Source organism: Callithrix jacchus, chromosome 7 (genome assembly GCF_049354715.1).
Source record: "Callithrix jacchus isolate 240 chromosome 7, calJac240_pri, whole genome shotgun sequence".
Classification (NCBI taxonomy): domain Eukaryota; kingdom Metazoa; phylum Chordata; class Mammalia; order Primates; family Cebidae; genus Callithrix; species Callithrix jacchus.
Genome location: NC_133508.1, coordinates 148,005,093 through 148,031,487, shown reverse-complemented (window position 1 = coordinate 148,031,487; position 26,395 = coordinate 148,005,093). Strand labels below are relative to the sequence as shown.

The window sequence follows — 26,395 nt, the reverse complement described above, 5'->3', positions numbered from 1 at the left end:
GTTCTGCCCCTCAGAGACACCTATGGAGCTGCCCCCTTCACTCATAGCATCTACCTGCTCAAAGGGTCCTTTGGCTGTAGCCATGGCAAATTGCTGGTTTTCACCAAAACCTGCCCAAAGCAGGCTCTTCTGGGGCTTTTTCTCTTGGGAACCTGATGGTCTAGAATCTAGACAGATGTCCCTGGGTCAGTACCTCTAGTTTTCCTCCTCACTAATGTTTGTAGAGCAGGCCTGAGTTATCTGAGCATGGAAGCAGCTGGGGTTCAGGGCAATGACTTTCCAGCGATTCCATTCCAGGTGGGCCATCTATGATGAACAACATTACAGCAGTGATAGTCCCATGCCCTCCTCTGAGGGCCTGTGTCATCATCCAGAGCCATCGGAGCCCAAGCCCACCTGGAAGACCCTGCAGGAGGCAGCCTGGAATTCTCAGCCCTGTGCCCTCTATGCCTTTCTGCTGCTCCCCATTTGGGTCCTGGGTGCCCCCCAGCACTCACCTTCCCCGAGGACTGGATGCCCTTAACAACAGCCATCCCCACGATGCTCCAGGCCACGAGGAGGCACAGGGTCATCTTCCAGTTGAGGCCCCCACTCTCCGAGATGGAGTCTGAGATGTCCAAGGCCTCTCGGTACCAGAAGTAGGTAGTAGCTGAGCTCTTTTCACACTCTGCCTCCACCACTGAAATAGCAGCAAAGGTCACAGGTCCTCAGTGGTGGGGCCTATGGGGTCACTTCCTCTGCTGGACCCCCACTCAGGGCAGCAGCGGACAAGGGAGCAGCTGAGGATGGGCAGCTGGGAGGGGCCGAGCTCATTCTGGGTTAGCTAGGATCTGGCAGACCCCAAGGAATCCTAGGTTCCCAGTGGGGTCTGGGAGGCTTCAGGACACACTGGTCTGGCTGATTCCCACCCATGCCTCCCCTGCCCATGTCTCTCCATGGGAGGTAGGAAAGGTGAGGCTGAATTGGCCTAAAGTTCCTTGGGAAAGGTCCTGAGCTGGGGGCTAGAGACCTGGATTCTCATCCCAGATCATTGGTTAGAGGAGTGGTGTGAACATGGGAAAGTTGCTTCTGGGCCTCAGTTTCCTCATCTGTGAAGTGGAATAAGAGGGTGGGTAATAACAACTAAAGTCACAGTTTCCAGAGTTTTACCTACACTCATTATTTTATCCAATCTCCGTAAGAAATAGGCTGGAAAAGAGACCATTTCCTGGGGAAGGGGAAATGAGGATCAGAGATGTTAAGTGACTTATCCAAGGTGACACAACAAGTCTGAAATTTCAAATGTGTGCACTAAGCCTGTGAGACCCCTTCCAGGGACAGAGCTGACTGGCATCCCCATCTGGGCCCCATACTTGCCTGCCATGCTCCCATTCCTGACGACAGGACACTCGCTCCAGGGCAGGGGGTACTGGAAGGACTTGAAGAAGTAGAAGATGCTCCACCCAATGATCACGTTATAATACAGCCCCACAAAGAGACAGACCTGGGGACAAGCCCACCGCGGGATCACCGAGGCTGCAGGCAAATCCACCCTGCCCCTACACTCTACCCGAGGCCCAGCACATGGGCAGCGCCAAAGAACACAGCAGCACGGCCTCCAGGGAGGCATGGGGTGTGGGCCGTGGAGGAGCTCCCCTCGCCCTCCATTCATCTGGTATTCAGGGAATCCACAAAGGAATTTTTCAGATGTTAAAGTTCTCTCTTTTAAGCAACCAAATCTTAAAATTTTAATCCTTTCCAGTTTGAAATTCTTCTAAGATACTTGAAGTACTTTCTCCTCCTCCCTTCCTGATGACTCAAGATTGTAATGACAGAGATGCCCTCCAGGGCTGTGAAGGCACGCTCGGCTTTGGCCCCTATGGTAAACAGAGCCAGATTGCTGTGCTTTTAGAGAGTTTGTGGGTGTTTCCTGTGGATTCTGCTCTCTCTTGGGCATATTAGCATCCTACCTCTAGAAAGATGGCACTGCTCATTTCCAGGAAACACAGTAACATTGGTAGAATTTTATTTAAAACAGGAGAGCATGGACTCGGCCTGAAGGTTCAAGCAATGTTTCTATGGGCAGGGATTTGCTGCATCCACTCTGGACACAGAGGCCCCTTCCAGAGGCCTGGCTCTCTCCCGCATCAGTGAGAGCTGAGGGCCATTTGCTTCATCAGTCTCACCTGAGCGAGTGTGTGCTGGAGCAGCTGCTCATACGGCAGAACGTACTGGAAGCACCGAGTGAGACGCCCACTTCCTTTACTTGGGTCCTTTCAGTCCAAGCAGGAGACCACACACACACACACACTCCTGTGTCTCAGCACACAGCCAACCTCAGCAGAATACATGGCATTGGCCAGTGCAAAGCTGATGGCTGGCATGAGAGCAGGGAGGATGTGATAGGCCCTCGCCCAGTCTCTCACTGAGGCAGGTTTGGGCTGGCCCTACTGCCAGCTGGTGGAATCCTTAGTCAGTTCCAGAAGTTCATGCCAGTCTTTATCCCACGTGTGAGCAGTGAGCATGGGCCCCTGTAGGCTTTTCCCTTAAGGGATGCTCAATTTTCTTACCTAGAGCTCTGAGCAGGGTCTCATCTATAACTTGTGGATAAGGCTGGAGCCCTCACAGAGTTCTCCATCTGGGGCCAGTGGGGTCTCCCTGTCTCTCGCTGTTCCAAAGCCTCACCCTCCTTGGGTTGACCCTAAGTTTCCTGTGTGAGTCCTCCAACTCTGCTCTTTGGCACAACAAAATGGCAAGGAGACCCTGAGTCCCAGGCCTGCCTTTTCTTGAGCTCCCTGCTTGCCCCATTAAAATAGTCTTTGGCTGGCTGGATGCAGTGGCTCACACCTGTAATCCCAACACTCTGGGAGGCCGAGGCGGGTGGATCATCTAAGGTCAGGAGTTCAAGCCCATCTCTAAAAATAAATAAATTTAAAAAATGGTCTGACCGAGGAAAGAGGAGGGCCCTCCCTCATGGGAAGCTGAGGGACCGGTAAGCAGAGAAAGGCATCTGGACTAGTCCATATGTTCCCAGAGAACTCTGGCTGAGCTGTCCCAGGCATCCCCTTGTGAATATGTCCCAGCTTTTCCTCCCTAGCACCAATGGCAGATCTTCATGCTGTTTCAGGCAATGTGGTCAACTTTCAGTTTAGGAATCACAGTGACTGAGTCCTGAAACCCCGGCTCGGAGTAATCCACTGTTGAGGATCCCCCTCCCTACCCTTGTCCTGACGTAGGACTCTGGCCTGGAAACTCAGTGACCTCCTCGCCAATGCCCAGGAGCAGCCCCCTGCCTCCCGCTCAGCGCCTGCCCTGACTCACTATGCAGCTGGAGAAGCCGATGCCTCCCAGGCGGGGACACACATAGTGCCACACACCAATGCTGCCGCGGCGTATCCTCTGGCCCACAGCCAGCTCCAGGAAGAAGAGCGGGATCCCGATGATGATCAGCAGCACCAGGTAGGGCACCAGATAAGCACCTGTGGGGAGAGCGGAGAGATGGCAGGGGGCTCTGGAGCACAGCAGCAGAGCGAAGGAAGGGGCAGTAGCCATGTCTTCCAGTCTCAGCCACCTCTCTGGTCATCTGCAAATTGGCACCAGTCCCGGTGCTCCGCCATGAATGATCTGGCCATACGTGTGGCCTATCACACAGCAGCACACCCAGACCCTCCTTCTCTCCCTTGACTCCGGTGACCCAAAACACTAAATGAAAAACTGTATGTATGTCAACTCACAAGGCTAGGTTCAGCGACAGACAGACATCGCACTGCCTCTCCAGAATCCACATGTCAAGTCACATGCAGCAGACACACTCACCTCATGAGGTGCTCCGTGGACAACTGTTCACACCCTTTCCGCCCACACAGAAGCAGCCCCAGATGGCATGGGGGCTCGCTCGCCCCCAGAGCCACAGACACCGGGTGCAGCCTTCCTGGAGTCTGAACCAGATGCTGACGCAGCAGATTGGGCAGCTCCAGGGAAGCAGAGCTTGGAAGATCTCCAGGGAGGGGGGATCTGACCAGCTTTGCCATTAATCTACAGCTAATTGAGAGGAATGGCAGAGAAATTAGCAGTTCAGGAAAGCGTGGCCAGGAGGATCATAAAGGATAGAATGGGTCTCGCTAAAGATTCCAGATGATAAATTAATCTTGCTGTCCTGGGCCACATTGCAGAAACAATCTCATTCCCAGTGACAGGGCATTTAGCAGGAGAATTAAAACCATGTCTGGACACAGACGAGTGCACCCCGCGGAGAGCCGTGCCAACAAGCTAGTCCCGTTAGCAAGGCCCTGCCTGTCTGTCAAACACTGTCAGGCCAGCCCCAGTCACCAGGGCCCCAATGGTCACCCAGCACTCTGACTAAGCCTTGTAAGCAGAGAGTCTCCAGAAGACACCCAGCTACACTGCTCTGCCCCCATAACATAGCATCCCACATGTTCACCAACATATGCCCAATCTGCCAATGAACACTGGCAATCAGGCATCTCCTAGGCACAAATTCTGGCATTTGGCAACAATCAGCTATTTACTGCAGGTCCACTCTGTGCCAGGCACAGGCAGCGAGGGGATAGCGGAGTAACAGAAGGCGCAGATGCCATCCTGGGTCAGTTCACGATCTGTCAGGGAGGCAGGCAGAGTCACGTGAGCAATGTGTATACACACACACACACCACAGACTAGTCACACAGGCCAACCAAGCACATACATGCTGAGGAAGGGGCCAGGGTTCAATGGAGCTAATCAGAAAGGCAACACACTGAGCCCTGTATGACAGCATCTAACTCACTAGATGCACACGTGCACACCTACATTCAACCCGTCACTAACAAGTAGCCCCATCACGGTGCTCAATGGAGAAAGGGCCCACAAGGCCACATGCTTAGACCCAGCATCTGTCTTCAACTCGGTCTCTCGGTCTTGGGTGTTAGGAGGTGGAAGAGGAGTGATCTGCTGCAGGAAGGCAAAGGGACACAGCTTCACTGGTGTTGTATTTCACCCCAGTGTTGTAGGTGGGGCAAGATGTACAGGGAGGTGGGCTTCAGGGTGTCTGCAAAGTGGGTTGGCACCTTCTATGGATGCCTCCTATTTTCCCCCAAAGAATCAGGGAAAGCCTCCAGGTAACTGCTGCCAAAGAGTGACAGGGGTGGGGGTGCAAAGACAAGTTACTGGCCCCTCACCACCACCCAGGCTCTGTCTGTCTCAGGCAGGCCGTCAGGCCCTGAGTTGACTGCAGGCCTCCCTACCATGCCAAGGCCTAAACTAACCAGGGTGCTCAGGGGGCCGCGGTCAAGGTAGGCAGAATTTGTGGTTAATCAGTGGTACTTTTTCATATCAACCTTTGTTGCGTCACTTGGAAATACAACAGCACCCTCTTCCGCCTTAGAAAATACAATCTGGGGACACAACTGGATTTCCTTTTAATGTTTCCACAGCATTCGAGAGCCTCAGGTTGTTCATCTGAATAGCAAGGAACACTCACTATTTAGGATGTTAGGAGATTTATCAGGACAGGGCCAGGATCCAGGACCTCTGAGGCCCTCCCGGTCTCTAACCGTCTATGCCTCGGTCTGTATTCTGAGCCTCACTTCTGGCAAACACCGAGGTTATTCCTGGGATTTAAAAGACACTCTTGGCCTCGGCCTGTAGAGGCATAGATAGCATAGGTGGTAAGAGTCAGATCCTGAAGTCAGACCTCCTGGGCTTTAACGACATACTAGCGGTGTGACTTTGGGAAAATTATTTGATCTCTCTGTGCTGCTGTTTTCTCATCTGTGTAAAGAGGATGAAAATATTACATATGAAATTGCTGATATTTGACCATTTTGACTTACAAAAATGGCCATTTTATAAGCTTCAACCCAAAACCTATCACCAGGGCTGTCGTGAAGATTGAATGAGTGGCTTACCCATAGTAAGCACTGGTTGAACATTTGTCTTTTTCTCATAAAAATAAACAGAAGAAAAAGCAAGCTAGAAAGATGTCGACATTTTGTGGAGCTAAGGAGGGTGTTCCAGAGTTTTCCATCCAGAACTATGCAAAGTCTGATTAGATCAGCTACGGCTCAAAAGCGCAGAGACTCAACTCTAAGACCAAACAGCTGTTTCCCTCATGTGATAATCTGCCTCCTCCTAAAAAAATACTTAAGATGACTTAGACTCTGTCTCAAAAAAAAAAAATCTGTAAAAATACGGGACAGTTAAAAGTAGAGATAAAAAGGGATTGCAGAAATCAGAGAAGACAGAGGAAGGAAGGCAGGAATGTGGAATGGAAAGCTCAGAATTCTGAGAGTTGACAATGGTTTTCTTCTAGGGTGGCTCTTTATGTCTGGTACCACGGTGATTGGTGTCATTGTGAACAGCCAGAAAGAACACCGCCCTGGGTGTGAGTGCTTTTGTGTGGTAGAGATAGGGACTCTGTAATTCATCACCTAGCGCCCAAGCAGAACTGATCATCTAAGCCAGAAAGAACAAGGTTAGAGTTTCCCAGCTAAGTCCTCCAATGCCACATGTCCTCTGAAGTCATTTTAGGTATCTTGGAGCTCTTCTCAACATCTCACAGGGCATAAGGAAACCACACACTTTTATATCTTTACTTTGGGATGGTCTTTTACAAACTCAGTTATCATGCCACGAACACCATAAGCTCTGATTGACAGTTACTTATTAAAAAGTCAAAAGTCTTTCAAGCAAGGAGACCATGCAGCTAATATAACATGCTATGGGAGAAAGATGGAAGCCTTTGGCCTAATTCAATCATAAGGGTTCAAGTTGGCATTCTCACTCCCTGCCCTTCAACAGAAACTGGAAGGGAGGAGAAGCCTCCCAGCCAAACGTGGCCTTCTGAACCAGGGGAAAATGTATCTCGGACAGGAGGGGACTGCGTCTTTAGAAGAGGCTATATGGCAAGAGTTCTACAAGCAAGGAAGGAAGGCGCTGGGGTAAAATGCCTGCCAAGCCGGCCATGCTCCAACAGGCTGGAGCCATCCCAGGCACAGGGACTCTGGAGCGCAAGAGCTCTCAATAGTTGAGTTTCTCAGGACCAGGTCTGGGCTTGCAAATATCTTTGTTTCCAGCCTATTGGGGTTTCTTTGTTTATTTTTAGTTAGTTGATCCCTGGTTTCAGAGAAAGCTGCCTTTGGACAATTCTGGGGGCTGGAAGTGGTAGTAGTGGTTTGATACCGGGGCAAGATCCTCAAGAGGGATTCAAGCCCAGGGAGCAGCGTGAAGGCCCCTCCTACCCAGAGGCAGTAGTGCTCAGGCTCTGGGCTGGCTCGTTCAGGTTCGAATCCTGGCTTTATCACTAGCTGTAACCTTGATCACACACAACCTCTAACAAGTTGTCTAACGAATTTGTGCCTCAGTATTGCAGTCTCTAAAACAAGGATGATAACAAACCCTTCTTCAAGTAAGGCTGTTGGGGGGATTCGATGGTTGAATCATATGACATTGGCGCTTTGGTTGTTCTAAGATGCTCAAATATCAGCAGTTTCAGGCACTTAGCCCTACTATCCACTAAGCCATTAGAACAGAGCCTAGCACTTTATAAGCATTTAGTAGTAATGGCCAACAGGTGCTCCTTACTGTGTCAGGTAGTGTGTGGCCCATTCTGCATGTTAAGCTCATGTCATCCTCCAACGCTCCTGTGCGGCAGGAGCTACTATTATTCTCATTTTGTAGATGAGGCACGGAGAGGTTAAGCGACTTGCAGTAGGTCCCAAAGCTGATTGGTTGGAATCTGAACCTGGGCAGTCTGAGACCAGAGCCCACTTTCTTATCATGTCCTGTAGTCTCCTGGCAGCTACTAACCATCATTATGGCTATTCCTGGGGCATCTTACTCTGGAATCCTGAGCTCCAACCTACAAAGGCTCCAGTTCTGCCTCAGCAAAGGGGTGTTCTTTTTCACCCCTCAGCTCAGCCCATTTAAAGGGGACGCTGATGCACCCAGAGCTGCCTCTTACCTCCTCCATTTTTCTGGCACAGGTAGGGGAACCTCCAGATGTTGCCGAGGCCCACAGAGAAGCCGATCTGGGCCAGGATGTACTGCAGCTTGCTGTTCCAGGCCGGGCGGTCCTCTGCGTCCAGCTCCTCCTCCGCTGCCTTTTGCTTGCCGCCTGCCTCGCCAGCCACATTCAGTACGCTCTGCTTATAGTCCACAGGCTCCTCGAGGGCCAGCAGGTCGGCCACAGACTCAGTGACATGCTCACTGCTGTGCTCACGCTGGGTCACTTTGCTGTTCTTCGGCATTGATGCCACCTGGGCCGTGTAGCCCTGCTCCCCAGCACACAGAGAAGATGGAATTCAGCTGCTGTCAGCTCCTTCTCATCCAGGGACCTAGGAAACCAGGTGAGTGGGAAAGGATTATCTGACCACACCAGGGAGGTGAGAAGCCCAGCGTAGACGCAACCCAAATCAATTCCCCATCACACCCCGAGGCAGGTCAAGGGCCTCAAATATTGAGCTTGCCCTCCATCCTCATCAGCGGCTGCCCAGTGAGGAGCTCAAGGCCTACAGACTCAGTTTCTCCATAGGTTGCACCCGATGAGCATCATTTGGAAAGGAAACCTAAAGGGGCAAAATAGGCAAAGCCATACACCAAACCCAAGTACAGAGCTATCCGCGAAGACATTTCTCCGTTCCAGGCTGCAGAGTCTGGAGTGCTCAAGACCCCGTGGAGCTCAGTACAGCCTTCCCCTTCCAGGTGCTCTGCTTAGCCAAAACCGCCTGGAGGGAGCCATGGAAGCCAGTGCCTGCCTTCCTTGGGGCCTTTTTATTCAAAACGCAGGGATAATACCAGAAACTGGTTAGAAATGCAGCATCTCAGGCTCCTAAATCGATCTCTGCCTTTTTACCAGATCCCAGGTGATTCAAAGGGACATTAACATTTGAAAAAAAAAAAAAAAGAGGAAGACTCTTGAGCCATCACCATGGAGCCCCTGGACACGAGCACCTATGGCATCTCTAGTCCCCTGGCCAGAGTGGCTGACCAGGCTCAGCTAAAGATCCTGGCACCAGAAGCCAAGAGCTGTTTGCTCAGTGCCAACAAATCTCGGGCCATTGCTCAGCACTGACATTATCTGAGGACTTCTGCAGCCACGAGCTGGTTCTCCATCCTTCAGCGACAGTTTTACAGCAGATAATGTCTGCACAACACAGGCGGGGGAGGCAAACCCTCCCCTGCTCCTGCCAGTCCTCATTTGTCTTTCATGCTTTCTCTTAAAGAAATAAAGCACCAAGAAAATGAATCCTTTGAAGAACTCCACCATTCCGTTATATTTCAAGGCACCCCCTCATTAAGGGAAGGTTGGAGGATTTAAAATTAAACACACACACCCCAGCCTGTGGTTGCCCTGCATCTTTCTAGGGATGTAACTTACCCAGCTCTGTAATTATTAGGGGAAAGAGGTGTCTCTGGAAGCCGAGCTCCTTGTTTGTTCTCCTCGTAGGTATATGCCGCCTGAATGGCACAGGTGAGGTAGCTCAAGTCGGTGCAGCACAAGGGCCAGGCCCGCCCTTCCTGCCAGCCTTGACCCAGACCTCCTGGCTGACCCCAGCAAGGGCCACCTGGATACCTGGCCAGCCAGACCCTGTTACACATGTAATGAAGCTGGGAGGTTTATGGGCTTGGCTAGCCCTCCCCAGGCCAGGTCCTGGACCACATTAGCAGGTGAAACCAGCTGCCCTCCCTTTCCAAGGGGACAGTGAGTCTTTAGTGACTGCCCCCTCACACCTCGAGAACAGTCAGGGTTAGGCTTTGGAGTAACTATGACAGGGCCAGCCTGGTTAGAAGACCACAGAATTCCCTATAAAAAGCTCTGTGGCCAGGTGCAGTGGCTCATGCCTGTAATCCCATCACTTTAGGAGGCCGAGGTGGGTGGATCATCTGAGGTCAGGAGTTCGAGACCAGCCTGGCCAACATGGTGAAACTCCATTTCTACTAAAAATACAAAAAACAGCTGGGTGTGGTGGCAGATGCCTGTAATCCCAGCTACTCAGGAAGCTGAGGTGGGAGAATTGTTTGAACACAGGAGGCGGAGGTTGCAGTAGGCTGAGATCGTGCCACTGCACTCCAGCCTGGGTGAGAGAGTAAGATTCTGTCTCAAAAAAAAAGCAGCTCTCTGTTGGGACTCACTTCCCAGTGGGTCAGTTGGACATCCCATTGTGTCCTGGAGGGTGCCCCATGGGTGACACTTGCATCTGTGGAACTTGCAGCCCTCAGCCTCCCCCATGGCTGCTGTGTTGCATGTGCTACACAAGTGAAGTGCGGCCCTAAGAGTTACACAATGGAGAGGCCATGTCCTTGCCTGGGCTGCCAGGATGAGCTCCTCTCCTCACTCAGCAGGTCCCCATCTCCAGGGCACGCAAACAGAGAAATGGCTGCTAGTGAAAGCAGCCCCCTCCCCCACCCATCCAAACTACTACTAAAGAAGAGAGCTAGGAAGAAGGGTGAGGGTCCCTCTGAGCCTGCCATCACTAGGATTCCTTGGCTCAGAGCCTGTTTCCGGCCACTCTGCCTGCAGCAGGGTTTGATCAGAGCAATCTGCAGTGCATTAGGTATGATTTACTGATCATCACGCCACAACTAGAGAAAACCAAGGGGGTTTCCTGCAAGTCTGCAGAATTTATCTTGCTGCTGACCAATTGGAGCACATGTTTCTCCATAAATAGCCTAGTGAGTGGCAGCTTCGGTCACCAAGATGAGAAAGGGCTAGGAGGAAAAAAAGCATCATTTACAAGGAGGACTCAAGGACATTCTGGTAAAGCAGAAGGATACCTACAGCAACATCTGGCAACCACAGGGCATCAGCTAATATGAGCTTCCTCCTTCTTCCCAAGATGTCACTGATGCCATGCGCATCCTGAGGGATGAGGGCCCAAGGACCCCTGTGCCATTAGGTCTGCAAGATGCAAAGGGCTTGAATACACCTGCAGGCTGAGGCACTGGCTGGGCTGCAGTCATGACTGGAACCCTTTGTGCCCAGTGAATATGCTCAGGTGACAGCAGGGTCAGACTCAGAAATTAAATTTTAAGGACCCTAGCAATTGTCTGACTCAATGTTCCCATTATCTCTCTGGAAACGGGTCCAGATTGAGGAACTAAATTGCCCAAAGCTGCTAAGGTTCTGCTGACACCCTGACCAGAGCCTTGCCTGGGGCAGTCAGACTCAGCAGAAGTGGGGGACACAGGGAGACCAGTGGGTGTGGGAGTGTGAGGCATAGGCTGTGAAGCCAGACAGGCCTGGAGTTGAGGGTTCTCACTTCATTCACTCATCAGTCACTCACTCACTCACTCACTCACTCACTCACTCACTCACTCACCTGACATAAATTTCCTGAGTGCCTCCTACATGCCAGCCTCTGTTTTAGGTGTGAGGAATACAGCAAGGAGCAAAACCGGCAAAGTGTCTCCTCTTGTGGACTTTGCATTTCATTGTGGAAGGGCCGGATACTAAAGAAATTGATGTATAATCCCATGGCCAGGGGTGACACATGCTGTAAAGAGACTCGCACTGGAGGGGTGGAGCAAGCTGGCAGGTGGCTCTTTTATGCTGGATGCGGGGATTGCAGGGGCAGTCAGGAAGGGCATCTCTGAGGAGGTGACATTTGAACAGAGGTGTGAATGACAGAATGAGAGGCAGAGACAGGGAGAGGTGTGCCGGGGAGGGAGGAATGCAGCCGTGCCGTGCCATGAGGACTGGTCCCGGCACTCTGAGCAAAGTGGGCAGCCCCGAAGCCTTGGCCACACACTAGCTGTGTGCCCTTAGACAAGGTACTATCCTTAATTTTGTGAGCGTCCATCTCCTCACAGGTGAAAAGGTTGCATTTAATGACGGTTCCCATCTCCCAGGGAGGGCTGCTGTGAGGGTCCAGTGAGCGGCCGCACATAGAGTGCCTGGCACAGAGCTTGGCACACAGAAAGGACCCAAATGGTAACGGCCACTGCCTGGAAGCCTTGCTTTGTTTACTTTTATACATTTAAACAAGTGTAAGTCCCTATATTGATATTTGGTCCGATAAATCCCATTTCTCCCCAAGAAAGCCCAAAGGGAGCTGACCATGGAAGTGGAGGTGGGTGGAGAGAAGCAACCTGCAGCATCTCAGCAACTCCCACTTTCTTCTCCAGAACCGGTGTCCATCTAGAGCAGCCCCTAGAAAGTTCTACCATATGCCACACTCCAGGGTCAAAGGAAGCCAGGCAAAGGTCCCACAGCTCCCAGCTTGGATCCAAAAGACCAGTAACATTATTATTAATAAAAACAAGGCCTTGCATTACAAGTTTAGTATTATTGTTATTAATGAAAATGTACCTCATGTTTGGAATAGCTTGAGCCCATTTAAAACCATTTTTTTGCAGACCCTACTGGTGCAACATGGGGAAGTGATCCTGCTCAGGAGCAGGCTGACCTGGGCTCCAACCCCAGCTCACTGTGTGCCAGCCACCTGGCCTGAGCAACTTTTCTAGCCTCCCCGAGCTGCAGTTTCCTCATGTGTCAAGGGAGGGTGCCAGCAGTGCCCACCTCACCATACTGTGAGGAGGATAGGTTGTACTGGTCTTAGTATCATGCTGGCACTCAAGAAAGGCCCACGTATGGTGCCTTTTTTTTTAGCTCTCATTCAATTCATACCCCAGCCCAGGGAAGTGGGTTCGTGTTGCCATCACTCTGGGTTACAGGTGGGGACACTGAGGCCCAGGGTGACACAGGGAGTGGCTCATGCCACACAGCTGTTGACAACCAGGTCTCCCTCCATTCTCCAAGTTGAAAGGTGTTTTTTGTTTGTTTGTTTCTTTGTTTTTGTGTTTTGAGATGGAATCTTGCTCAGCCACCCAGGCTGGAGTGCAGTGGTGTGATCTTGGCTCACTGCAACCACCATCTCCTGGGTTCGAGTGATTCTCCTGTTTCAGCTCCCCAGGTAGCTGGGATTACAAATACCCGCCATCATGCCTGGCTAATTTTTGTATTTTAGTAGAGACAGGGTTTCACCATGTTAGCCAGGCTGGTCTTGAACTCCTGATCTCAGGTAATCCACCCGCCTCAGCTTCCCAAAGTGCTAGGATTACAGGCATGAGCCACTGAGCCCAGCCAAAAGGTTTTTAAAGGGAAGGTGGAAGCAGAGACTTGGAACAACCCTCCCCGTCCCACCTCCAGTTCCCTGAAGCCATGTGCTGGTGAAAGGTCAGCTTTCAGAGTAGAGCCTGGGAATCCAAAGTGTATCCAGCCAATGACCCCGAAGCTTTGTCTGGGAGAAGCACCAGGATCAGAGAATAACCCTGAGGGGGCTGATTCTTCTCTTCCCATACCCAAACATCTCACAGAACCAGTCACGATCCAGGCATCAGCAGGCCAGCTAGGTGCTGGTCCTGACCGACCTACTGTGCAAACTGGTACCACTGCCCTAACTTCCCTGGATCTCAGTTTTCCTCTGTGTAAAATGGGTTGGCATGGATGGCCTCCAAGATCCCTTTCAGCTCCAGCATATACCCATCGAGGGCCTCTCCCACATGTGAGTGTGAGCAAGGAGCCACCTGCCCCAGGCATCTGTTAATAATGGATGCGAAAGGTGATTTCTTTCTGCCCTGCCTCCCTCCATCAGCTGAGAGCCCACTGGAGTGTGTTGGGGATGTGGTGACAGCCAGCCCAGCCATATGTAATTATCCCCCCGTAGTAGCTGGGGTGGGTTGTGAAATGGGTTTCACGAGCAACAGGTCGGATGATGAAGCTGCATGGACTCTCTGAAAGGAGTGCCTCCATCTCTGAAAGCACAGCACAGAGGGGCACGAGTGCCGAGCAAGCCCTCGGTGCCAGCTTGTCACTTAGCAACAGAGGTGGCTTGCAGCTCAGAATAGCTCCTGTGAGAGAAGCAGGTCTGAGCAAGTGAACTGTGAATCTTCTTAAAAGGAGAAAAAATAGTGTGACTGGGAGGCAGACAGGTAAAAATATCTCCTGACAGGGGTGGTGGCTCCAAGCACAGCATCCGGAAATGAGCTTAAGGTGGTGGGGGATGGCTGCTCTCACCCTGGCAGCAGGTCAAAGCCTGGAGCCCTCCACCCCACAGCAGGCAGAGAGAAGGGAAGAGGGGCCCTTCTGGAATGATGACAGCAGCTCCCTGAGCACCCGCCTCCTAGGCCTGGGGTGTTTCTTGCTGGGGAAAGTTGTATCAGGTAACTCAAGGGACAAAGAATAATTTATCTTCCAAGTTAGGCTCCCCAGGGGAGGTGAGTGGAGGAGCCACCATCTCTGGTGAAGCAGGCAGTCATCTAACTACAACAACCGAAGACACCACAGTGCCCACCCTGCCCGGCCCCTCCCGATGCTCCTGACCCTTGGGTCTTGTGGCTCTGGAAAGAGTGCTGTGGCCAAGCATATCCTTAAGAGCCCCCAAGCAGAGGAGAGCAGTGGGGGTGGTCCCCACTCAAGACCTCAAAGCCAACATCCAACTCAGGTATAATTGGTGGTGAGTAGGAACCCGTGTCGGAGAATGCTTGGCAGCTTCCTGGTTTCTGCAGGACAGGCAGTTACGGCCCAAACTGTTCTTCTAATTACCTTAGAGCCTCTGGGCTTTTACTGAGCCCAAAACAGGTCGGACTGTTATTAGAGAGGCAAATTATTTTTAATTGTTTTATTAAAACTGCTGACAGTCATCTGGGGAAAACTGCTCCTGACAGGGCCTGGCCTTGACTTGGAGGCTGCTGCCCCTAGATGTTCTGGCCCAGGACACAGGCAGGGACCCTGCACCCTTCTTGACCTCTCTCTCCTCCACCCCAACCCAGGTGTCACAAGTCCTGTCGGGGTGCTCAGCTCTGACCTCTTCTCACCCCCTGCTCTAGTTCAAGCCTGCTCTCTGGCTAGACACCGGCAGCAGGCTCCCAGTTCACTTTCCCCACCAGCATCCTACACATTGCCTTCAGTGGCATCTTCTGGAAATGCCACGCCGCCCCACTCCCACTGCCTACTGAACGGAGCCCAAGGCCCTTTCCGAGGCATTTGGACCCCCTCCATCTCCTGGGCCTTGGCTTCCACTTCCTCCCAGCCCACTCACCACTCACTCTAGATTAACCACTTCCTATCCCCTGATGGCTAAGGCCTTCTAGGTCCCCTGCCTTGCCTCTGTGACACCTCCTGCAAGTCTCTGATTTAGCATTAATGCTCTGCCCTTCTCAGCACACTCCTCCTAACACTCTTTTACATTAATTTACCATTTGGTTGTCTGGTACGAGTAGTTGTTGTTACGCCTGATCCCTTTTCTAAATAAACAGCAAGCTCCCTGAGGCAGGATCGAAGGTGTGTTCAGCTTTGTGCCCACCCTTCAGTGCTCCCTAACCCCCAGGGCCTCGCACACACAGATGATTCTACACATTTCTGTGGGCAGAACATGGTACGTACAGGTGTTCCAGGGTCCCTGCCTTCCAACCCTCTGAGAACAACCTGCTTCTCATGTTGAAATTGTTACTGTCTCACCTTTGAAGCAAAGAGGCAGGGGTTAAAACACTAACAGCAGTGACTACAGAGACATTTGAACATACCAGAAGCCTGTAAGTCCCAGCCAGGGGGACTCTCGTCCAGTGCAGCCCTGCAGCACACATGGGGAGAAACCCAGTTTCTGTTTCTCATTCATCTGTAAGATAAGGAGCGTTGCTCGCCTGCTTACCTACCGGCTGCATCTGGCTACCACATGGATGGAAGGAGAAAGAAAAAGAAAAGCTTACTGAAAGTCAAATGAACAGAGTGGTGATTTTTTTTTTTACTCCCTGTCACAGATCTGTTGGGTTTGTTTGGTCCTCCATTTGATACCTCATTTGACACCATCTTTGCTTCTGCAAGGCCACATCCTGGTAGCTTATTATAGTGTGACTTGATAAATATGGTATGATTGAATTGAATGAGTGCACAAATGAGTTGATCCATTCTTGAATTCCTCAAAGTTTCCAGAATCTGTTTATCCAGCTTCCAGCTTCTCCCATTTTCTGATGCAATATTCTGACGCCAAGACCATGTCATGTCCCAAGGATGCCCCAAGCGACAGTGTGAAAGCCAGGATACACTAAGAAGCCTGGCCATGCCTTGGTGACTTCTTGCCACTTTCGAAGGAGTCAGCATTTGTTCTGTGCCTTCCCTACTTTGTAAACAGAATCCCTCCTCACCCCCGGGAAATAATCTTAGGGTGGGCACAGTCCTGACACACAGCATGCCATGGGACTGGTGGGACTGTTCCAAACAAGACATCTAGCTGAGGAGCCAGTGGCATCTTCTGCAGCCCTTTCTCTCCTTCCTGTTGCAATTGCCAAGTCTGTTCTCTTCAGTCGATATCTTGTTTTCTTAGTCAAGAGGGAAGAGAAGCAGGAAAGGGGGCAGATGGTGCAGAGCGGGAGGAACTGGCACTGAAAAACGGGTGTGTGGCCAGTGCAAACAGATCTTGTGGTTCCATCTTACCATCTCACGCGGGAGAATGCATGCTCTGTGTGCCGTAAACAAGGGCTGCCCCAGGACTGCATTCTCTCTCTACCCCACCCATGCATTCTCTCTCTACTGGAATTCAGGTGTTGAGGGATCCAATGAGGGGACTTCTGAAGGCAGAATGGGGTGTAGTAATAATAACAATGACAACACAGCACATAGGCCATAGTACTGGAGTACCATCTCTGTGGCAACCACAATGCTGAGCCCCACACGAATATTAGCTCCTTAATCCTGCCAGTAATCATATCAGGTATATAGCACTATTATTCCCATTTTACGAATGCAGACATGGAAACTCAGAGGGATAATTGCCTACATTTCATTGAATCTAGGATCCTTCAATGCTGACACTTTCTTGAACTTACCAGAAAGGGTCCACTGAAGGTTTCCACCCAACTAGGGTGAGCTGCTATAGACCCACAGTCATTCTGAAACTGCTGTTGATTGCAATATCATGTCCTGATTTTAAGACGTGGCAATGTGTAAAAGTATACATTTTGGAACTGATGAAATAAGGCAAATCATCCAAAGCCCTGGATCTGCACTGACAGACTGACCTTGGAGCCTGACTCTCAACCTCAATGCTATCATGGGTTTTACAGCCAGGGAAACCTGAAGTCCTACTCTGCCATTTATGCGATATTGGTCTTTGGGAAAGTACACAACCCCTCTGGGTTTTACCTTCTGGACCCGAAAAGATAGGGATGAAGGATGCTACACCTCGTGGGGCTGTCATGAGTATAAAATCAGGTAATACAAGAGTTGTGCTCAACACAGGCCAGGCCCTCAGGGGCGTGCCATCAACCATGTGCCAGCTACCACCTTCCTGTGAGAACATGTGGGAAAAAATGGGCTTAACCAGGAATCAAGGTGTACTCACCCACATCCCACAATGCCCCGGAGCTGGGTGGGACATGCAGACATGCACGTGGAGCCCAAGGACACAGTGGGCTAGCGGGGGATGCTGGGGCTCAGTTCTCCCACCTATACTTCCCTTTTGGCCTGGAAGGAAAATAGAGCCCAGCAACTCCTATAAACTAGAGGTACTGCTGAAACATGGGATTTTAAAACAGTCCTCTTGCTGTTTTTTTAATCTCTTTCCTGCCTTCCTTTCCTTTACTTCTTTCAACAAATATTTGCTGAACATTATGTGCTAGGCCCTGTTCTAGTACAAAAGAGAACAGAGCAAATAATGTCCCTGAGCCATGAGATTTATATTCTAGTGCAGAGGGACAAAAATCAGACAAGTATATAATTTATAGTGTATATATAGACATATGCTATATCTGATAGTATATATAAGTATTTCAAATAAACACATACAATATAGAGTATGAGGGGGTGGAGCAGAACAGGGATGCTACAACAGAGCTGGGGGTTAAGGAAGCACCTCCAAGAAGGTGACATAAAGACTTGAACAGAGTGAGGGAGAGGACCATGTGGATGTCCTGGGAAAGCATTCGGAGCAGAGGGAACAGAAAGTGCAAATGCACTGAGGCAGGACCTGCATGCTTGGTGAGTACAAGGAACAGACAGACAACCAGAGGCCTAGAGCACCCTGAACAACAGAAGAGTGGAAGGTGCTGGGCTAGGAAGATAGTGACTGTCCAGAGCAGGCAGGACTCACCAAGCATGGAAAGGAGTTAGGGTTTTCTTTCAAGGCTAATGGGAAGCTGTTGGAGGTTTTCAAGCAGAGGAGAGATGTGATCTGAGTGTTATTTTATTTTATTTTATTGTATTATTTTATTTTATTTTTTGAGATGCAGTCTTGCTCTGTCGCCCAGGCTGGAGTGCAGTGGTGCAATCTCAGCTCACTGCAACCTCCGCCTCCTGAGTTCAAGTGATTCTCCTGCTTTAGGCTCCTGAGTAGCTGGGACTACAGGCATGCACAACCACGCCCAGCTGATTTTTGTATTTTTAGTAGAGACAGGGTTTCACCATGTTGGCCAGGATGGTCTCGATCTCCTGACCTCGTGATCCACCCACCTCGGCCTCCCAAAGTGCTAGGATTACAGGCGTGAGCCACTGCACCTGGCCTGATCCGACTATTTGTATAGGGATCAATGGCTGCTGGTAGGACAAGTGAGGAAACAGGGACGGTAGGTAAGCAATGATGGTGATGTGGATCAGCCTACTGGATGAGGCTTGAGTTTTGAAAAGGAAGGGAAACCGAGGTCCTGAGGTTCTGAAGGGCACATTAGGTCTCAGGCAGATAAAGGACCCATGAGAATATACCAATTTGGAAAAAAATTTTTTTAAACTAGACATACAAATAAAAGTCCAGGAACAACTAGTGAAAGCCTCACTCCTTTCTTTCCTCATTCATGGGGGGACCACTATGGGGACAGATGAGTCCTCACAGCATCTGCCAAAATCATCTGACCTGGATTTTCTTCAAGTCACTATTTTTTCTTGTCTCAGAAAGAGACAGAGGGAACCGAGGGTGTCCAATTACCTGAGTTACCAAACAGACTGCTGAAGAGCTCTTGAAGGAATAGTGATCAGAAACCCTTAATTACAGTCCCCACATGATGCCTCTTTCCTGAAAATGAGAAGGGTTTGTGTCTCTTTCCTCACCAGGCTTCAGTGCAGCTTTGCAGAGGGCTGGGCAGAAAAGTATCCTATTGAGACAAGCCACAGGTGACCCACTGTGCTTACATATGTTATTTATCCTCCCAAAAACTTGAGATAAAATACAATTCTTATCTTTCAGACAAAAAAAAGCCTCTATCATGTACAAGATTACCCAGCCATAAAATGGAAGAGCAGGGATTCAGACTGTCATCCACCAAACTGTGGTTGTATTTATTTTCAGACATACTGGTAAGTTCCAATCTTTTGCATTTCATGGCACAGAAAATAACACTGGCATGGCACACTGGGGTATGTGGAGGAGGCGCCACCATGCTAGGCCATCCCAGGCTACTCCAAGGGATGAGGGCATCATTATTTCTGGGCCACATGCTACCCATCTGTGGCACCGGTTGGGAAGTTTTGCAGTGTACCATCCAGCCTTGCAAAATGATACACTGTGCAAAATGATACACTGTGCAAAATGATACATTCAGGAAGTCAACAGTGGAATGAGCCCATCTACCATCACTTCTCCCAGAGGTCAGGAACTTGCTCACTTAACCAAGTCCTCTTCCAAAATTCGCAATATAAAACAATTTGGGGAACTGGTCAAGGAGATTCCTTCCAGCTGTTCTAAAGGAGTCCCAAATTACTAGCAGGCAGATGGCCTCAGTGGTGTGACAGGACCATGGACAGCGTCCACCAGGTCATTCTGGGAGCCAGCCACAGGTTGTGCAGCACAGAACATCTGCTCTCCTTCCTTTAGATCTGGGCAGAGGAAGGGAGGCCCAATTCCTCAGTGAGTGAATACTCACTTGGTAGTACCTTCCGGAAACACCCTATCACATGACTATTCATTCCTCTTGCAAGGTAGCTTTAGCAAACATTGCTTCTGCCCTATTTAGAACTGGTGTGGGATTTAAAGCCTCAGGAACCCAGGAGTCTTATAATTAAAGAAAAATGTAGCTAGTAGAATTTTGGGGTGTGGACCAGTGAATTCCATTTGCAAGCAAATAACAGGTGGTAAATTAGTGGCACACAGAGTCCAGCAGAAATTCTAATTAAATCAGTAATTAGAAATGATGGAGTACAGTGACAGGCAACTTGTTATCTTCAAATAAACTGCTAGGTGGGCTTGGGAAGGGAGAGTGGCAGCTCAGTAGGACAACTGCAGCCAATGAGGTGACCCCAGGGCCTGTGAGCTGGGGCTCTATATATGCCTCCCTCCCACTCCACAAGAGAACAAAGAATGGACTCAGCTCTGTAGATAGGGACTCAGGCAGCCTAGGACTCACCTGACCCAGAATTAGTCTCTACCGAAGCATACCTGGTCCTGAATATGAGAATAAGTGTATACAGTAATTCATATCGCATCTGAGCTTATGTTCTTCATGTGAATTTTCTGTACATACTAAATATCTAACCATATTTTTAAAATATAACTGGATTTGCCCATAAATGAGCAATGTTTCAAGATTCACTCATGCGAGGAGGAGGAAGAAAAAGAGAATTATCAAAGGACTTATCTCCACAAAATGGCTGCCTGTGAAGCAAGGGTTTCTGGGAAGTCCTCTTCATCCACCGAGGGTGAGGAGCCTTAATACATACTTACATTCAGTTATCCACCTTCAGGAACTTTCTGAGATCTCAGGTGGTCTGGAGATGATGGGCAGGCTAGGACAGCATGGGTCTGTTCTGGGGCTGGCAATTTTTCCGAGAAAGAGAAGAGACAGAGAAGCTGGAGGAATCAGTGCCAGGTTTCCGAGAGTGGTCAAGGACATGCATGGCAAAGCTCTGGAGTGAGGAGAGAGTGGGCTTTCCATGGGACAAGATCAGGAAGTCTAGGAAGAAGCATGCGGCTTCTCCCCCAAGCAGCCCTGCCAGCAGCTGCTGTAAATAACCTTGAAGTGTTAGCAGTTTTGCTCTGGGGTCTGAGACTCACCATAAACTACTGCAAATCGCTGGCATACACTCTTCAGCAGAGAAACCTGACCCACCAAGCTCCCATCAGCCAGTGGCCGTCCTTGACTCTGCATATGCGGAAACTGTCAGGGCAACATGCACCCGGCCCTGACTCCTCTCACTGCTCCACACACGAACCCCTGGCTTGGACAAATTTTAAGGGAATGAGGTCAAGGGCAGTAGAGGTCAGGAAGAGAAGGGCAGGGAAAGGACAAAAAAGCACCAAGATGGAGCCTGGGATCTTTTTCTGGATTTCAACCTGCCTGGAGCCAAATACCACATTCCCCAAACCTTGGACATTTGCTTATGTTCGTTTCCCACCAATTTGCAATTAGTGCAGGCCCATTTCCCCTTTTCCCGGGGCACTAGCTTAAAAAAACTGGACCCACAAGTCTAGACAATCTTGTCTGCGTAAATGCTTATGTCGTCAGCATTTATTAAGAGTGTATTGCAGAAAACTACCATATAGAGGTTAGGAACATGAAGTTTGGACTGACAGACTTCCAATTCTTTGGTTGCCACTCACTATCCATGTGACCGTGAGCAAATTATTTAACCTCTCTGAACCTTAAATTTTACAATCTGTAAAGTGCAGATAGCAATATCTGCCTCCTGGGATTGTAGTGAAGATTAAATGAGATGGTCTGGGAATAAAGCACTTAGCACAGAACAGAAGCCTCAATAAACAACTGGATATTATCAATTTGTGCCAAGTACAGTGTGACCTGCTGGAATCCAGAACTGCATTCACCCCTCCTAAAAGCACGTGAAGTAGGCATTTCCTCACAGGCCACTGTCCCACTTGAGTTTGGGATAGTGTTCTAGCAATCAGATCTACCTACGGCACTGTGCTTCCGACCTCTGCAGCCAGCACATCAGTCAGGGCTGAGGTGACATGTTTTTTGTTTTGTTTTCCCATCCTGGTGCTCCAGGTGTTTGGCTGTGAGGACTTAGAGCTCAGCCTGGGAGCGAGTGATAACTCAGAGCTAGTTCTAGCCAAAAAGCTTAAACCCATATTCCCTTTACGCTAATCTGCTGCTTATCTTAGCAGCTTTGAATGGATTAATAACGAATTGTCCTGCTGCAGCAAACCTGGACAGAAAAGGAGTCTAAGGGAAGGGAGGGTGCACAGGCAAAAGGAAACTGCTTCTGGGGAGGACACTGGCTCCAAAATGAATGGCAATGCGCACACACACACACACACACACACACACACACACATTTCCAGTAGCAGATTGGAGTCCCCAGAGCCAGCATGGCTTCTTTCTTGCTGCAGTGGGGATCCCCTTATCTCCTTCACTCTTAAGGCACACACATCTTAGCTCAGCACCCAAATCATTTTACAGAAGGAGAAAAGTAGGGGCCCAGGATCCTTCAGGAAAACAGGAGTGACACACCCCCCTTTTCCTCTCTGGGAGAGGCCAGCCTCAGTTCTCCTGAACAGTTCTCTTGTAGCTTTCAATTCTATTACGGATAGAATGGCTGGGGAGGAGGATGTCAAGACATGAACAAAGAGCTCTGAAGTCCACCCAGCATGTGCTGCAGCTTGGGACAAGGCCACAGTCAGAAGCAACCCAAAGGAGTCAAGATCTGTCCTGGAGTCACCCCAGAGCTGTTGCAGGTGGCCAAGCGCAGCCAGCAGACCCAGCACAGCTGAACCCCATCCTACCCCAACACTAATCCTGCTCTTAATGAGGCTTCCCAATTTAGGGTCTCATGGAGAGACTTAAGGCTTGGAAACAGGCCTATGTGAAGCTGAGTTATGGGTCCTTCTTAATTACATGGGAAGCACCGAACCTTCACGTGTCTCCACGTCTCCTTTCGTGGTGGAGCAGGGTCAGTGAGAAAAAGAATTGCCTCTGGTTACGGCCCATAAGGGAAGGGATGGGGAACTAACATCTGATGAGCACCTGCTGTGTCTAACACCTGGCTCAAAATAAGCCTGCAGAAAAAATATCATAGGCATCTTAGTTTTACAGCTGAGGAAATTGAAACTCCCGAGGTGAAGTGACTTGCCCAAGGTCACCCCACCAGCACATGGCAGAACACTGGACCCAGTTCTGACCACAATCACAGAGTCTTTCCACTCCCTCCCCTTCAACTCTCCCCATCTCCCTGCCCAGCCCAGCCTGGCCCTGCTCATCTTCCCATGGAGTCAGAGCTCCAGGAAACTTGCTCAGCAGCCAAAGTTGCGCTTAGCTCCTTCAGAGAACTTGCCCACCTCTGCCCGAAACACTTGGGCTCAGGCCATTCCTGCTCACGAGTCCTGCTAAAGAACTCCATTCAACTCACAATCAGCTGACACACGACTCTGTGAGTGACTCAGGCCAAACAAACTCACTCCAATCAAAGCTGGTGGGCACGATTTGCCTCCTGCACTGAGTCACCCTCCAGGCTGAGCTGCAGGGATTCGCTGAAACTCAACCACCTACTTAGCCACAGATGTTCCATTAGAGAAAAATCCGGCAGCAGAGCTAAAGCCTCTGATGGTCCCCGTGGATGGGCCATGGCCAAGGACAATCAGGTGTGACCTCAAAGCTCTTCCTGCCCAGGTGATGGGTCTGCCTCACAGAGCCATGGGATAATGTAAGCACAGAACGAGATATAAGAACCCCCCACTGTTAACCTCAGCACACTCTGACCTTCTCCAGACATCAGTCATCGTGGCCAGCAAGGCCTTCACAGTTAGGCGCTAAAGTTTTGGTTGAATTTTTTTGGAGCCATTACAGGATTGTCCTTGTTCCTGAAGTTCCTGTTAACAAGGACAGTGCCCGGAAAAAGAATCTTCCTTCTTCCTACCACTTCCCTGTCTCCCCAGCCCATCCCCATTTGCTGCCAGTTCACAGATGAATGGCCCCAAAGGTAGCTCTGGTTAGAAATCTCCAAATCCAAAAGGCCTGTTGAAGTATTTCTTAAAAAAAAAAAAAAAAAAAGGAAAGAGGAATGGGATCAAAAAATATTTTTTAAAGCCAACTTGACAGGGCCTAGGCTCTGTACGGTGAATGGCCTTGGGATTTCTGGGATTTCTGAACTTGATTTCTGCCAGGGCTGTCTGGCCTTTAAAAGGAAACATCACGCTTCTTTCCGAGGCGGCCGCGCCCCTGGGGAAGCGGCCCTCTCTGTAGTAAAGCAAGCATCCAGCATCGCTTCAGAGCACGGCGCACACAGGTATAAATGTAGCAGAGGCCTCTCGCCCGGCCAGGACGACGCTCCCTCCAGATGGGCACCCCACGCACATCCCCTATCTCAGCCATTCCATTCCCCAGATGCGCTTCCCACAAGGGAGGAAGGGTTCTCTGCTGGCTCCGAATCCAGCGAGGACCAGCCCCAGGACTAGGAATTAAATATTCATCTCGGGCTTGAGCGTTCTGCTTCGCTGCCAATGCTACTGTCAAGGTCACAGGCCCGAGGCCGAGCGGCTGGGGCTGGGGTCTCCAGCTGCACAGGAGGTTCCCAGTGGAATCGCGCCCTGGGCGCGCAGTTTCAAGCGGCGGAAGGGCCGGGCAGGCCCCCTCCCGGTTCTCCGCAGGCGCTTGCCTCTGCAGCTCAGCCCAATTTCCTCCGGAGTTCTTGAGCCCTCTTGAGCACCAGAAGCTGAAGCCTGGTGTCCAACCCATGCGTGCGCCACTGGGCACCCCGATGCGCGAAGGAGAGCGGGCCCCGGGGCTCCGTCACCAGGCAACGGCGGCTGGAGGAGCGAGAGGAGCCCGGGACCGGCGCAGGGTCGAGCGGATGCGGGGAGAGCGCCGCCTCGCACCTTGGTCCTCAGCCCTCCCTGGCTGGGGCGGGGCCAGAACAGGGAAAGTTGCAATGGCCGGCCCCGTAAAGCCGGGCGGGGCGCGGTCGGCGACTCACCTGTCACGCGTGGGCAGTCGCGCAGACACGGCCCGTGCACTCCCGCCGAGCAGCCGCGGTCCCCGACGGGTCGCGGACGCACAGCTCCTCCCCCGGGCCACAGGCCCCCGGCTGGGGCTTGGGCGACCGGAGCTGCGCGCCGCCGCGCGCGACTCCACTCGCTCCTCACTCCCAGCCTCACCGCCAGTCCCAACCCGGCTCCCGCCCGCCGCGCACTCGGGGCTCACGGGAGCGGCGCGGGGACCCAGGTCTCGCGGCGGAGAGAGCGCGCGGGGCTGCGAAGACTGTGGCCGAGTGCCGCCCTCCCTGCGCCCTGGTCGTGCCGGCTCTGCGGAGCGGAACGGAGCTGGGCGGAGCGCAGCGCGCACTGTTCCCTCGCTTTCCGAAAGGCCACCCTGGCGGCGGGGCGCCGTGACGCAGGCTTGACTCACGCGCGGGCCCGCGTCAATGCGAGGCTCTCGGGCCGCGAGCGAGGCTCTGATGGCCGACGTAGGCAGAGCGGGTGGGAGGTGGGTGGGGGGCGAGAGGCGGGAGAGGTAGTTGCAAGGGGGCTTAGCCTCTTGAGGCCCCTGGTCGGGGGACGCAGACCCTGGAGCCCTCGCCAGAGCTCTTGCCCTCGGAGGGAAAGGGGGCCCCAGTGGTTAAAGCCCTCCTGGGCCCTGAGCCTTGCTTTCTTCTTTTCAGACTCACCTCTTTCAGCCTTCCTTCATGAACTCAATCTCACTCCATGGGGTTATTTCCCCTGCCCTAGACGTTTCCACCTCCATGCTTCTGTTCCCTTTCCTCGGGATGTCTTTTCCACTCCTCCGTCCTTCCATCCCACCATCCCGCAAGGCTGTTCCCTGTGCAGGTCAACTCTTCAGGACATCACTTGTCTGTGGAGCACCTACTGTATGCCAGGGGTTACAGAGGCTGAAAGGATCACAAGGTGAGGGAATGGAACCTCCTGGAGAGGCAGCATGGGTTGACCCAGGTCTTCACAATACAAAGCAAAAGGATAAGTAAAGTGGGGGTACAGTGACAGGGAAATTCTGACTGGTCTCTGGGTAGGTCTCTTGGAGGATCCTGGCCTAAAGGATGGACAGTCAGAAGGGGAGAAGGATGACCCCTGTGGAGTGGACAGCATGACAAGGGCATAGATGCAAAAGAGTAGGAACCTACGCAGGGGAAGGTTGCCTGAGCTAGAGCAGAGGTGGGGGTGATGAGAGGTGAGGTTAGACAGGGAGGCAGGAGCCATCCTGCCAGGGCCTTGGGGGGCTGTTACGGGAGCCTGGATGAATTGTCTTTCCTCTAGTGAACACCTTTGGCATTGGAGGCAGGTGTTTGGGAGGAAGTGGAAGATGATAAAGGCCATTGTCAAGAATTCTGAAGGGTCTGAGATTTTACCTTGCTATTTAAGTTAACCTGCTGCAGTTTCATGGATGCCAGCAGAAGACAGGAAACTCTGGGCCAGACACAAGGAGTTTAATCACTCATGGCACAGCAGGCTGCAAGAGCTTCACATTCAGATCACCTTTCCTTAACTCTGAAGTCCCATGGAAGGGACATGAGACTGGACCACACACACTG

The 26,395-nt window shown here is 51.2% G+C and overlaps 1 protein-coding gene across 2 annotated transcripts in view; it reads right to left on the bottom strand.

The window, feature by feature from the left end:
• SLC6A17 (solute carrier family 6 member 17) overlaps positions 1-25,215 on the bottom strand; it is a 52,775-nt gene extending 27,560 nt beyond the window's left edge. Inside the window, exons 1-6 of one of the 2 annotated variants that reach the window (XM_035252424.3) lie at positions 24,827-25,215; positions 20,622-20,710; positions 7,940-8,312; positions 3,301-3,458; positions 1,357-1,483; positions 498-679 (exon numbers count right to left, since the gene is read on the bottom strand). In XM_035252424.3, coding sequence (XP_035108315.1) covers positions 498-679; positions 1,357-1,483; positions 3,301-3,458; positions 7,940-8,225 — 753 coding nt within the window. In that variant the 5' untranslated portion in view covers positions 8,226-8,312; positions 20,622-20,710; positions 24,827-25,215. The remainder of the gene's footprint in view (positions 1-497; positions 680-1,356; positions 1,484-3,300; positions 3,459-7,939; positions 8,313-20,621; positions 20,711-24,826) is intronic. The other variant, XM_035252423.3, reaches the window with a different exon arrangement.
• Between the last annotated feature and the right edge of the window lie 1,180 nt (positions 25,216-26,395).